Raw genomic sequence first — 12,620 nt, forward strand, 5'->3', positions numbered from 1 at the left:
TGCTGGACATTTTTCCTCCCTAGATGCAGCACTTTGCATTTCTCCTTGTTGAACTGCATTCTGTTGTTTTCTGCCCACTTGTCTAACCTGTATATTTTACTGTAACTTAATATGAACAGTAAGTTGATTGTTGAAGCAAGTGTCTGGAATGTCCCACACCAGACAAAAGCTATTAATATATGTGAGGAACCCCATCTCTAGAGCAGTGGGGGCTAACCTTTTTGGAAGGTATACCACAAATTAGCTCAGCACCCTCCCGAAGTGCCACTCCAACTCCCTTCCTTCTCCTGCCTAATCTGCTGCTCTTTTCACCTCCCTGCCCAATCTGCTGCTCTGCTTTTTGGCTCCTGCCCTATCTGCCACTTTACTGCCTGTGCCCTCTCCAGTCACATGGAGAACCTAGGCTGCAAGGCTGCCCGCATTATAGCACATGTGCTGCAGGTTGGCCACTCCTGCTCTACAGTATAAACCAGGAATTAGTATGCCTATCAATCAGCCAGGGAAGTGGCAAAAACTATCCATGTGCACCTGAGCAGAGGTGACAGCCCCAAACAACAGCTGGGTACATTTCAAAAGGGAGAAGCCATTCTTAGGACACAACCATCTAGAAGGAATCAGATGCCGAAACTGCTATTTTTCACTACTGTATTTTGCCAAATCCAAGAGAAATTCAAATTTAAGACGACCTTGCAATAATACGATTATTTACATGGAAAATTTATACAGAAGACCTTGGCCATTCACGGGGGATACGTTCTGAAGATCCCGCAAATGACAAAATCTGCAAATACTGCACTCTGTTCATGAACAGTGCATGCCCCCAGCAGCTGGGGGAGTGGGGCACAGCTGCACTGGTGGTGGCAGAAGCTCAGCAGTGGCAAGCAGAGCTCCCACAGACACCGCTGATGCTGTAACAAGGTGAACATTTGTGGTGCACTGGGAATATTCGGCGCACCGCAAATATTTCAAACTGTGAATGCCAAACCCGTGAATAGTGAGGGTTTCCTGTACATTTGTTAAAATTGTTCATGTACAGAATCTAATTATTGGAGGGTCATCTTAAATTCATTCCTCCCCAACTGCTGCAGCTTGAAAAACAGCAGCAGGGAGACAAGCAGCAGGGGAGTCAAGTGCCCTGCCACCAGACCTTTGCTCTCTATTCCCACAATCATTGCAGTGTCTGTGCCCCTGGCACCTGCCCCCCACTACTGCTGCTTACCCTCTATTCCAGCCTCAGTTCTGAACTGGGACCCAGACCACACAGAGGTTCCAGCCCTCCCCTGGCCAGGCAGCAGTGGTTGTGGCAATGACAGTTCAACCCCCTGGACAATGTTGGAGCTGGGGCAATTCCTGGTAAGGCAAAAATAGCGTCTAGGGATCCCTGGCCTTAAGGAGTGTATCTAGGCCTCAGACAGAAAACCTGGGATAACATGAGCTGGCAGTTCTACTGGCTGAGAACATCATTTTAAAGGAAAATGAATGTGGGGTGCAATCTCAAAAGTTGTTTCTAGATAGAAAAAAAACCTCATCCTGTTTATCTCTGCTTTTATTCACTTTCCAAATTAGATTATATAAAACAAGCATAACTATATCTTGTATAATAAATCTTATCGCTGTTTTATGTACGTTACTGACTGTCTGGAATGAGGGGTATTTCCGGGGCAATAGACAAGTACAGGCATATCACTTCAGTGGAAGGGAGGATCTACAATATTTTGAAAACCAAAGGGTAAATATCCCATAAACTGGCAAACTTCCTTGGCTGAAGCTCCAAAGTCTGGTTGCTGGTAGGTAACACTGAATTTTGCTGAGGTAAGGAGTTACCCCAGGGCAAAATTTATGATCGACTCTGAGAGCTTCCAACCACAGACCACTCCACTCCACCTGGCAAGGACCCCCGTGATAGGACTCAATGGACTGAGTAACTTCTTCAACCTACCTCCTCTACCACCACGGACTATTGTATGGGTTTGTGTACATCTATTATCTCTCTCTCTCAGCATTGCAATCCCCTCCTCCCAGCTTTCCCCAGGCAGAGCTTAGTTGGCTAACACTGTCCTTATTTTCTGTAACTTAGTTGCATTCCCCTCCTCACCTCCATCCCTCTTATGTTAGTCCCTCGCTCGGGCACTCTGAATTTTATTAGAAAATGTTAAGAGTCATAGACCAAAAAAATGACAAAGCCATAAGGGAAATACAATCCGTTCTCTGCAGACATGGAGAACAGTAGAAAGAGGCTTGGAGCCGAGGTGTCATACCAGCTGCAGTCTGTGACAGTGGTGCCTTCCTCTCAAACGTCCCTTGGAATTAATGTCAGGTTGTCCTGTCTAGCAGGGCTGTGCGAATCTTTGGTTGCTGATTCAATTTGGCAGGGGTTCGGCCTGATTTGGCAGCCAAATCTCTGAATCTGAATTGAATTAGGAGACCCTTTACTCTCTACAAATCGAATTTGAACCCTCTGAATCGATTCAGAGAGATCAGGAAGATTTGATGATTCGGACATAGAACCAGCTTTTAATGTTTTTTCTACATACCTCAAGTTATGAGGCGACTTGTGAATGCCGAGATGCTGGGGTGGATAGAGCATCCCACAGGAGTGTGCGGGGGGAGGGGGGGAGGAAGCGCACTTAGCGGCAGAGCCACAAGTGGACCAGAAGTACTTCCAGCCCACTTCTGGGTTTGCTGCCAAGCATGCGAAGGATGTAGAAAAAACATTTAAAGCTGTGTCTATGGCTGAATCACTGCTTCTCCAAATCCCTGATTTGGGCCAAATCCAAATTGAATATGGCCCATTTCCCACACCCCTACTGTCCAGTCCGGCTGCTAAAGATCTGGTTATACGTGTAAGCCTCCACCTCCATCTCAGTCACAAACATTGAAGTATGAGGCTGGGCCCACAGATTTACTGGGTGAATAAAAGCACAAAGCCTGGACTACTCGTTTCAGGAACTGAAGGATTTGCAAACTGCACATTTCCCTGGAATGTGAAAATTTCTGTCAGTACAGACAGTTGGCATATCTGTCATTAGTAATATCTGAAGCCTGAAGATCTTGAAGGGTAATATTCTAGTTGCAGAAAATTGAAATATAGTAATGTCCAAAACCAGGATATCCTTGTGGCAATGGCCAAAAAGATACGAAAAGCATATTAGCTAGAATGTACAAAACACTTTTTGGGGAAAAAAGAAGAGTTGAACTCTGAAGGAATGAGAACAAACTGTAAAGTCAAAAATGAGGTCTGTGAGAGGAGTGAAGAAAAGCTCTCTCAAACCAAAGGTACAAGAGAAGGACAAAGGAATGGGATGTACATGCTGCCATTTATACTCTCACTGCACAGCATGACAAGAAGTCTCTGAGCTCAAATAGATGGTGTATATATGCATCCTGCAGTGGGGTGTACAGATAGAAAAACCATCTCAAATATAAAAGCATAAGAAATTTAAGATTACTGAGTTCATATAATCCCTTCCATCCTAAGGCTAGTTAGGATTCTTGCTGCCACTACTTCTACTACAGCCCTGCAATATAACCATCTCCTAGTTTCTAGCTAAGATTTATTCAGATCAGTTTATTTTAATATTCATTTGTGCCAATGTTGTCCTTTAGCTTAAATAACTCCTCTCCTTCCTGGTGTTTACCGTCTATAAGCACATCAGGGAATAAGTCAGACCTCCTCTCAAGCTTCTCTTTCGATGAAATAAGCCGGCTCCTCTATTTTCCCCATAACAGGCTCTCTGTTTCCAAGAAGCCTTTTTCTGTACCTCTTCCAGTCTGATTTCAGGTTTCTTCAACATGTATGACCAAAACTATATATAGTATTCCAAATGAGGTCTCAGCAGAGCCTCCTACAAGAGCAGTGATACTCCCTTTACCTCTACAGGAAATACCTTGCTTGATATATCTTAGAAATAAGTGAAACTTTCACTCCTTGCTCTTGGCAACCTGCAGTCATAAAAGCAGAGAGCAGAGGTTTCCTGAGAGCCCAGCAAGAAGCCTCATATTCTCCCTCTACTTCCTGTACAAGCGAATGTGAGACTGTATGATCTCCCTGCCCTGTGCTCACAATTAACTCCATGCATATTCACCTTGCGCTGGACAATTCGTGTGAAAAGTTGCAATACGCGGCTGCGCACGTGCCCAAGGACATCACACACATGTGCCTGCAATGTATCCAGGAACTGGTCCCGTGTACTCCTGGCAGCTTCCTCTAGCTGGTCTCCATTCAGTACTTGGAGCAGTATCTCTGCCATGGCTGTCAAGATGGCATTTCGCATTGTATAATTCTGAAAAGAGACAAATCATAAGACTAGGAGTTGAGAGAAGATAAGGTCCTGTAATACTCTGGCTAAAAAAGATAGTCCAGCACTTATGGATTTTCAGGCCCCACGATTCTCTGGTGAGACAGACTGCCTATACTGGGGGTTTGCGTAACAATTTCTGTTCTCTTTACATCATCTATGAATGCAAAGAGTGTACCAGGGTAGAAATCTATCCCAGAGTGCCAATTTTTGTTTCTTGATTTTTGTGAAATAGGTTTAGCTTAGAGGCAGAAGATACTGGATGGCAGCATTCTGTTTTCTTCCGGAGAGAAAGCTTAGCTCCTTCCCAAACAGTACCTCTCCATCCAGGTGATGCAGCAGGACACTCATGTTGGACAACACCATGCCTGGGATTTGTTCGGCCAATTCTGTGAGAAAGACAGCATAGCCCTTAGCTCCAGAAATATCCCGAGCCAGGTTCTCTGGACACTTCTGTCCAATCTCTCTGCAGAAAGAGGGGAAAAGATAGAAAGAAGGTGTCCACAGCTGTTGGGAGAGGGAGGGAGTCAGGAAGAGGGATATAGGTAGTAGGGTCTTGGTGATTTTCTCTTACCTCAACACCTCACCCACTATACTCTTCATGCCATACTCTGTAGCCCAAAGGCTCACAGCTTCTCCAAACAAAGGGGCTACATGTTCAAAGTGCTGTAGCATCTGTGTGATCTTCAGAGTGGCACCTGCCAAGTCAGAGGAGAGGAAAAAAGATCAGAGAATGTAAGTGGGACATAGTTTGAGGAGAAAGCGCAAAAGAGAGAGAAAGAAAGCAGAGAACTCACTAAGCATGTGGTCATAACGCATCAGAGTCACAGCAAGTAAATGTATCACTGCCTCCCGTGTAGGCCGATGCTTTTGGTGACTGATGGTTGGATTCTCCAGGATGCGGTAACAGATGCCAGTCATCAAGCTAAAGAAGATGGAGACAGGATCTGACAATGCAGTCTATGCCAACCCCACACAAGAGATTTGAACTGGGGGAGCCTCCCAGGTTCCTGCCATCATTACCGCCCCCAACTGAATTGTTTCTCAGGCTCCAATGTCCCAAACGATTAAAGAAACAAGAACTTTTTTCTCAGACTCCTCAGCACTACAGAATCATTCTCAAAGTCCTTTCTCATTGTTTGTTATGCTCTGCCTCATAGGAAGCTTTACCTTTCAATCCATCCTTCTAAAAGTCAACCCCTGAAAGAATCACACCCTTCATTCATTCAATTCCATCTACTGTTCCTCAAGATTCAACTCACCCTTACCTCACAAATTCCTCCTCTACCACCAAACCACTCCACAGTCGACGGAGATCCAGTTGCAGCAGCTCTGTCAGCAGCTGTATGAGTGGCTGCCTCTCTTCCTCCCATGAGAATCCAGAGCGCTTAGTGCAGCCCTTCTTGTTCTAAGAATAAGATTACGAGGTATGCACACCAGAAATTTTACAAAAGACATGGAAAAGTTAGAGAAGGTGCAGAGGTAGGCAACAAAAATGAAAAAATACTTGGAAAGCAAGCCATATAAAGGAAATGTTGAAAGAAATAAGCATGCTCAGCTTACAGAAAAGGTGAGTAAGAGTGAGTGTAATAGCAGTCTTCAAATATCTGAAGGGTTTCCATAAAGAAGAGGAGAATATGGCCCTCTTCCTCAATTTTCTGAGTGTATTTTAAGAACCTTTGCAGTGGTGGGACACCAACAGTCCACATCCCCCTGCCGTACCTGTAGCAGGTTACAGTACTTTTGGTGATTTTTGAGAGCATGATGGGCATGTCTACATATGCGTTAATATGCTTTAGTTAATGAGGATTAAATCTAGTACCTCCATTGTGAAGTTCTAGGAAAACGTGCATTAGCCTACTAACTAAAGAGGATGGCTTTTAAGTGACACTTAATACACGTTAGCCTATTTTAATGCACATTAACTAAATAGCACATTTTTAGAGATGCTTTAATGCACATTAAAATAGGCTAATGTGCATTAAAGCGCACATGTAGATGCACCCACCTTACGGTTGTGGGATAGGGCTGATTGTGTAGTTCAATTAATATGTTAAATAAAAACTTATATGGGATGGTTTGGATAGGGATGATCCTGCCTTGAGCAAGGGGTGGGCCTACATGACTTACTGAGGTCCCTTTCAGCTTTATTTTTCGATGATTCTATAACAAGTGGCACAATACAAGACTGCTACATCATCCTTTAGTAGCAAAGACAAAGATCAGGCTCTATAGTACTGAGAACCTCTGCCATAACTCCGACATGAGCCGAAGACTACAACCAAATGCATTCAACTGCAACACCTTTCCTCTACTACAGAAGGAATGTCAGGGAGCAAGTGTCAGAAACTAACTAGAGAAAAGCCTGTACACAAAACATCTCAGGCTTTAGATACCAGTGGAATATTAATACTAGGATATGTCACATTCCTTGCTGCTCCTGCCCAAAAAGAACTCCCTGAGGATGCATACGCCATATATCCTGGGCCTCCATGTGACCCAAGAGCCTTGCCAGTATCCACCTAGGAAGCTTCAGCTATGCCACATATCTAATGTTACAGTTGACTGAATGAACATCAGCATATAAAAATAAAGTTACAGAGTGTCCAGTAACTATATTTAGTTTCCATTTTTATCCTCCCACAGCACATACCCTTCCACCAAGACTCAGCTCCACTGAGTCACACTTGAAAGACTCCATTTCAAAAGCCTCCACTAGACGAGTCAGCACGTAGCAGTTCATCTTAAGGGCGTTGAGGTAAGCCAAGCGGTCTGAGGAGCTCAGGCCAGGATCATCCAAGATGGAAGGCAGGTCATTAGAGTGAGAGGACACTACTACAATGAGATAGGAAGACATGAGAAATTTAGGGCAAGATGGGTTAATGATTCTCATTTCCCACATCTCAAACACAAGCTAACAGCAGCCATCAGATTACCAAAGACCTGTGCTCATCTCTCACCAGCTTTGACCTGGGCCACATCCCAATACCCACACCTTGGACATCATCAGTGCACCCTGTCCCCATAACCTTACTCAACTCCTAGTACCTCTTAGCTAGGAGGAGACGGATAACAGGAAATGGAATTTTCTGTTGGTCTGCCCTTACAGCAAACACACACAACTCTGCATTGTCTGCCAAGATTACAGACCTGTTTAAGGAAATGGGTTGAGGATGCAGCCCTGCCAGTGAAGTCACATTTGCCTTATGTCATCATACAGCTGCGAGAGAACACACCCACCATTCCCCATACAAGGAGAGAAGGAGGTTTACACCCACCTTTTTTCATCTGATCCAGGGCAGCCTCTTTGATAGCAGCATCCACAGTGTGGAAATGACTGTGAAGTAGACACAACCAATAAGACAATGCAGGATGGTTGCTTGTACCATGCTCAATCAAGCAACAGAACCACAAGCAAGCCCAGACTTCTCCTCTAAATCCTATTTACTATTCTTACTCCAAACTCATGTTTTCAACCCATTACACTTGCAATTAGAAAAACCATGTTGTGAGAAGACTCAAAAGAGGCTTCTAATAGAGTCTGTGCATAAACTGTGTTCTCCAAATTCTAGTTTAGTGTATTTCTCAATTGATCTGTTAACAGTTTAGAAAATTCAATACACACACACACACACACTCACTCACTCTACTTCAACTTCAGGAGAGTCCCAAAATACTCCAACTATATTTTGCAGTTACAGCTAGCTAAACCTTGCAGAAAGGGCACAATGCAGCCTTAACTATACATATCCAGCTGTTATAAAGCAGTCTGTATCTCTGGCCATGCTACCTGGTATTAGGCTGGCAGCAGCCATAAGGGTGAAGCCAGAGGTTTCAAACATATAGACCATAGGCTGGATCCAGCCTTCAGAGCTGCAGTATCCAAATGGATGAGCTACCTGCAGGCTACCAGAGGTTGGGGGGGTGTGGTGAGGATGACTGGCCTGCAGAGGAATCTGGAGCCCTTTGGCCTCAGTGAGCATGGCAGTCAGTAGTAGAAGGATGACCAAGGATATCACCCTCTGGCCACTCCATGCATCACTACTGCCGCAGACCTATCTCTTGAGCCACGAGCCCCGCCCCATGCTGGAGTTACCATTATAAGACCTGCGCTGGAGCTAATGCCATGGCTGCAGGCCTGATGTGGTTGCAGTTCCAGCTCAAAGCTTGCAACAGGAGTTAGAGCTACTACTGCATGCCCTGTGCTGGAGCCAGAGGTGCCACTGTTGTGTTCCTTGGGCTGAATCTAGCCCATAAGGAGCTCCATGGGTTTGACACTCCTGGGTTTAAGCTACTTGCCTGCAGGATAGGCTGGGCTTTGTATATAAACCCAGGCCTTCCATCTGGGCTTTTGCTGCTCAGCACTGCACACCTTGTGGCAGCTCTGCTATGCTCCCAGCCTTGGAACAATGTACCTTGGTTCTGCTTCAACCCCCACCTTGGACCCCTCATGCACCCTGCTGTGCATTTTGGACACTGTGTCTCCTGACCTCTAGCCTGGCCTACACTATGGACATGGATATGGTTATGGACTAGAAATCTAATGTGGACTCCTTGTTTAAGACCCCTTTGGGTAGCCACTGCTCCATTCTGGGTCCCCTACTGGCCCGAGTACTTCTTTAGCCCCTGGCTCCTACAGACTGTTTGCACATCAATCCTTACAGCAGCTGGCATTTCCATTGGGCAGAGCTCCACCCACACACAAAGAAAGTCTTACAAAAAGGACCCTTTAAAGGCACTATGGACACACCTGCACCTATGTGAGCACCACTGGCTAAAAGCAGAAGCCTGATGCATCCTGGGGCCTGGCTGTTCCAGGTTTTGAATGGCATTGAAATGGGCATGCAGGCAGTTGCTTTGCCTAAAAAACAGACTTCAGGTTTCTCCTGGGACAAAGCCAGGATCCTACAGAAAGAGCAAACCTTACCGTCTTGGTTATGCGAGTACTGCACACCCCTCAAATCCACCCCTCCCAGCCCAGTCAGACGTTGGACTCCCCACCAGGCGGTTTCCAATGAAGCAATCAAGACAGCTTGTGCCAGACATGCATACCGAGGTCTGCACTGGTCTGTAACAGGGGTGGCCAGAGCAGGGCCCTGCAGGACCTGGAGCCGGGTGAGCTTGACCCCCCACCCTATTGGTAAAGTGTGAATCGGCTCTGCCTTCTGCCTGGCTCCAGATGGCAGGGCTAAGCCCGCCCCACTGCTTGCACCGTAGCCCCCTCTGGCTACAGCGGCCGGGCTTTGCGGGGCCCCCAACGCAGCCGAGTAGGACAATGGCGGCACGCGCGGCTTCTAGCAACCAGCTCCCGCGGCACCTCTCAGCCGTTTCCCAGCGAGGCAGGCGGAGCCCGGCTGGCAGGGCGACCCCCCAACCCAGCACTCACTGCAGCAGGCTGCAGAGGGCGTCGAAGTGCTGCAGCACGGCCCGCGGGCCCTGCGCCCCGAAGGCGGCCCCGAAGGCGGCCAGGGCGCCGGGCAGCTGCGCGGGCTGCAGCAGGCGGGGCGAGGCGGGGCCTCCGCTGCGCAGCAGGTCCCCGGGGCACAGAGGCAGCTGGAATTCCCAGGCCGCGCTGGGCGGCTGCGGCGGCGACGCCATGACGGAGGTGGTGGCCGGGCCCGGGCACCGCTCGAAAGCGCGCGCCGCGCCAGGAAACCAATGGGCACACACACCGCCTCACCACCGCGGCCAATGGCGCCAGGCGCCCGCCCGCGCAAGTCCCAACCGTTTCCTCGGTAGGCGCTGGCCAATCGGCGCCGTCTTGCGTCACAACGCAGGACAGCTTCCACCCCGTTTCCCTCCCCACCCCGCCTCCCTGAGCTTCCAGGAGGCGGGCGCGCTGCATTGCGGGAGGCCGCCAGTGCAGCCGCGGGGTCCGATGGGAAAGTGGTTAGGTGGAGTAGGGTGCGCCCGGACCGCCTGCGCGCCTATCCTCTTTCTCTGCTGCCGGGGCTGCACCCTAGCAAACTGCGCGCGCGTCCCCCGGCGGGAGCCGGCAGCAGCAGCGGCGCTATGGCGGCAATGCTGCGCATGGCGAGGGTGCTCCTGTGGGGCCGCGGCCCCACGGCCGCCCGAGCCATTAGCGTTGGTGAGTAGGCGGAGCTGAGTGCGGGGCGGACCTGGCCCGGACCCCCGCGTCTTACGCCGTTTCTCTCCCCTCAGACGCGCCCCGCTGGCCGCGCGTGAGGGAGCCTCCCGCGCACGTGCAGGTGGACCGCTGGACGGAGAAGCGGGCCCTTTTCGGCGTCTACGACAACGTGGGAATCCTGGGTGAGCCGCGGCCGCCCGTAGGGAGCCGGGCGGGGGGAGGGGCCGACCTGTGGGCATGACAAGGTTGTAGCGGGTGCCTTGACCCCGTGGCTGTGACTGGGCTGTGCCAATGCTCCTGCTGGGACTTAAGAACTGGAGGTTCCTGGCTAGGTCATCTGGCCCTTTTGCTTGGGGCCAGTGCATTGGTAGGTTTGGGGTCAGGAAGGAATGTTACCCCTGGTCAGATTGATTCAGACTGAAGGGGGTTTTGCCTTGCTCTGCAGCCGGGAGGAATAGCCTGTCCCTGGGATCTCTTGAGTGTATGTTAATAGCACTTCTTCTGTTAGCTGTGAGGGTGTTACGTCTGTGCCGTGCCAGGGTTGATGGTCTTAGGTCAAGTTTAGATGATGGATTTGTAATGGATGTTTTGAACATCCCATGGGATTTATATGGGATGAACCTGCCTCAGGCAGGGCGGTAAATTAGATGACTGCTGGAGGTTCTCACTCCTCTGTGATTCTCTAAGATTCATTGAAATGAGGCATGAAATAGGAGCCATGTTGTCAGGAACAGCTGATGGACAGAATTGCAGGACAAGGGCTGGTTGGACTGGGACAACACAAAGACCATCAAAAGAGAGAGGGCCGTTGACACCTGTGGAATGAAGACTTTAGAAGGAATTGGGTAGACTTTCAAGAGCCGTGAATTCAGTCAACAGTCTCACTGCTGCCTGAATGGAAATGTATTATTTAATTTAAGATTGAAGCAAAAAGTCCTCCTTTATTGGTAAGGTGGTTAATATGCTGTATTCCGTGTTATAAAAAACACAACAAGCTAGGCAAATATAATCCAGAGACTCTGTTTCATTCATTATGGGGTCAGTAAAGTTAAATGTACATCTCTCTCTCTCTCTCTCTTTCTTTATTAACCTTAGTCTTTTTTTAACTCTAGCAAGAAATATTATCTGCAGGGCTCTGAAGTAGGTGCAACTTGACTAGAAGCAGCAAACAGACCACAGCATTGCGATAGCTGGAGTAGTAGGACCCATCTAGTAGGACAGAGGGTTGTTAGGCCCTGTGGAATGAAGAGTTTAGAAGGAATCAAGCAAATTATAACGAGGTCTGAGGTCAATAGGCTCTGTCACTGCTGCCTGAATAGAAATGCTGCTACTGCTGCCAGGCAGTTGGCTTAAATTTTGGATGGACAGGGAATCAACGGGGAGTGCAAGTGTATCAGTGCACCGCCCCCACCCCTTGGATTCACCCCTGATTTTGGTTTGTGGCATCTGGGACTAATGACCCCTAGGACTCCCTTTCTCTCACTGCTTCTGTTTTTCTCCCACTTTTATTGGCTCTCAGGAAACTTCCAGGCTCATCCCAAGGACCTGATCACAGGTCCCAAGTGGCTACGAGGCTGGCGAGGGAACGAGCTGCAGAGATGCATCCGCAAAAAGAAGATGGTGGGTGATCGCATGTTTGACCAGGATTACAAAAATCTTGTGAAGAGAATCCGGTACCTGTACAGACGCTACAACCACACCAGATTGCGTCACTAGGAGCAGCCTTGCATTCCACCTTTGTCCTCGAGGCCGGGATGGCTTCTTGGGGAGAGCTGAGGAAATGTGTGGAAGATGTGTACAAATCAGGTAGTTTGTAAAGCCCTCATAATAATAAATTGAGTTTGTTTTCTACAAACATCTTGTAATTTTGTAGTTACACCTGTGCATTCACTTCCCCTAATTGATGCACCTCGGTCGCAACCCAGGGCCCCTTGCCTTTTTCTTTTTGGTCCAGAACTCCTATTTGCCTAACTTTGCTGATTCCTTTTGTTCCGTTTCCTGCTGTGCTGTGCTCCTTCCAAAACTCATCAGAGTTTCAGACTCTTGATTTTTTTTTTTTTTCCCCTTCATCCTCAGTGAGAACCCAGCAGTAAAAATAGTGCCCTCTCAACCTTGGGGATGCCTGGGCTGGTTTCTTCTACCAATGGAATGTGCTCCTTCTCCCCTGCTGCTAAGGCTCCATATCTGTTTTCCAGAAAAGCTGCTGCAGGTGGAGATGAAGACTTCTGCTTGCT

The 12,620-nt window shown here is 48.2% G+C and overlaps 2 protein-coding genes across 4 annotated transcripts in view; one reads left to right on the forward strand and one right to left on the reverse strand.

The window, feature by feature from the left end:
- Positions 1-9,927, reverse strand: part of NCAPD2 (non-SMC condensin I complex subunit D2) — a 48,704-nt gene extending 38,777 nt beyond the window's left edge. For 2 of the 3 annotated variants that reach the window (XM_019548954.1, XM_019548953.1), the window contains exons 1-8: positions 9,685-9,924; positions 7,577-7,635; positions 6,952-7,133; positions 5,567-5,706; positions 5,096-5,223; positions 4,873-4,996; positions 4,617-4,764; positions 4,086-4,283 (exon numbers count right to left, since the gene is read on the reverse strand). In XM_019548954.1, coding sequence (XP_019404499.1) covers positions 4,086-4,283; positions 4,617-4,764; positions 4,873-4,996; positions 5,096-5,223; positions 5,567-5,706; positions 6,952-7,133; positions 7,577-7,635; positions 9,685-9,896 — 1,191 coding nt within the window. In that variant the 5' untranslated portion in view covers positions 9,897-9,924. Of the gene's footprint in view, positions 1-4,085; positions 4,284-4,616; positions 4,765-4,872; positions 4,997-5,095; positions 5,224-5,566; positions 5,707-6,951; positions 7,134-7,576; positions 7,636-9,684 lie in introns of all 3 variants that reach the window. The other variant, XM_019548955.1, reaches the window with a different exon arrangement.
- A 341-nt stretch (positions 9,928-10,268) lies between these two features.
- Positions 10,269-12,241, forward strand: MRPL51 (mitochondrial ribosomal protein L51). Its single transcript, XM_019548956.1, has 3 exons — positions 10,269-10,386; positions 10,461-10,568; positions 11,906-12,241. Exons 1-3 carry the CDS (start codon positions 10,311-10,313, stop codon positions 12,100-12,102), a joined length of 381 nt encoding a protein of 126 aa, XP_019404501.1. The 5' UTR covers positions 10,269-10,310; the 3' UTR covers positions 12,103-12,241.
- The last annotated feature ends 379 nt before the right edge of the window (positions 12,242-12,620 follow it).

The sequence above is a fragment of the Crocodylus porosus genome, unplaced genomic scaffold, assembly GCF_001723895.1.
Source record: "Crocodylus porosus isolate Cpor-Errol unplaced genomic scaffold, CroPor_comp1, whole genome shotgun sequence".
Lineage (NCBI taxonomy): Eukaryota > Metazoa > Chordata > Crocodylia > Crocodylidae > Crocodylus > Crocodylus porosus.

What these genes read in the sequence shown, in the direction of transcription:
- MRPL51 (XM_019548956.1), top strand. Translation starts at nt 10,311, where the DNA reads ATGGCGGCAATGCTGCGCATGGCGAGGGTGCTCCTGTGGGGCCGCGGC. An exon ending in CGCCCGAGCCATTAGCGTTG is followed by an intron (nt 10,387 to 10,460) that starts GTGAGTAGGCGG and finishes CTCTCCCCTCAG; the next exon opens with ACGCGCCCCGCTGGCCGCGC. An exon ending in CGACAACGTGGGAATCCTGG is followed by an intron (nt 10,569 to 11,905) that starts GTGAGCCGCGGC and finishes ATTGGCTCTCAG; the next exon opens with GAAACTTCCAGGCTCATCCC.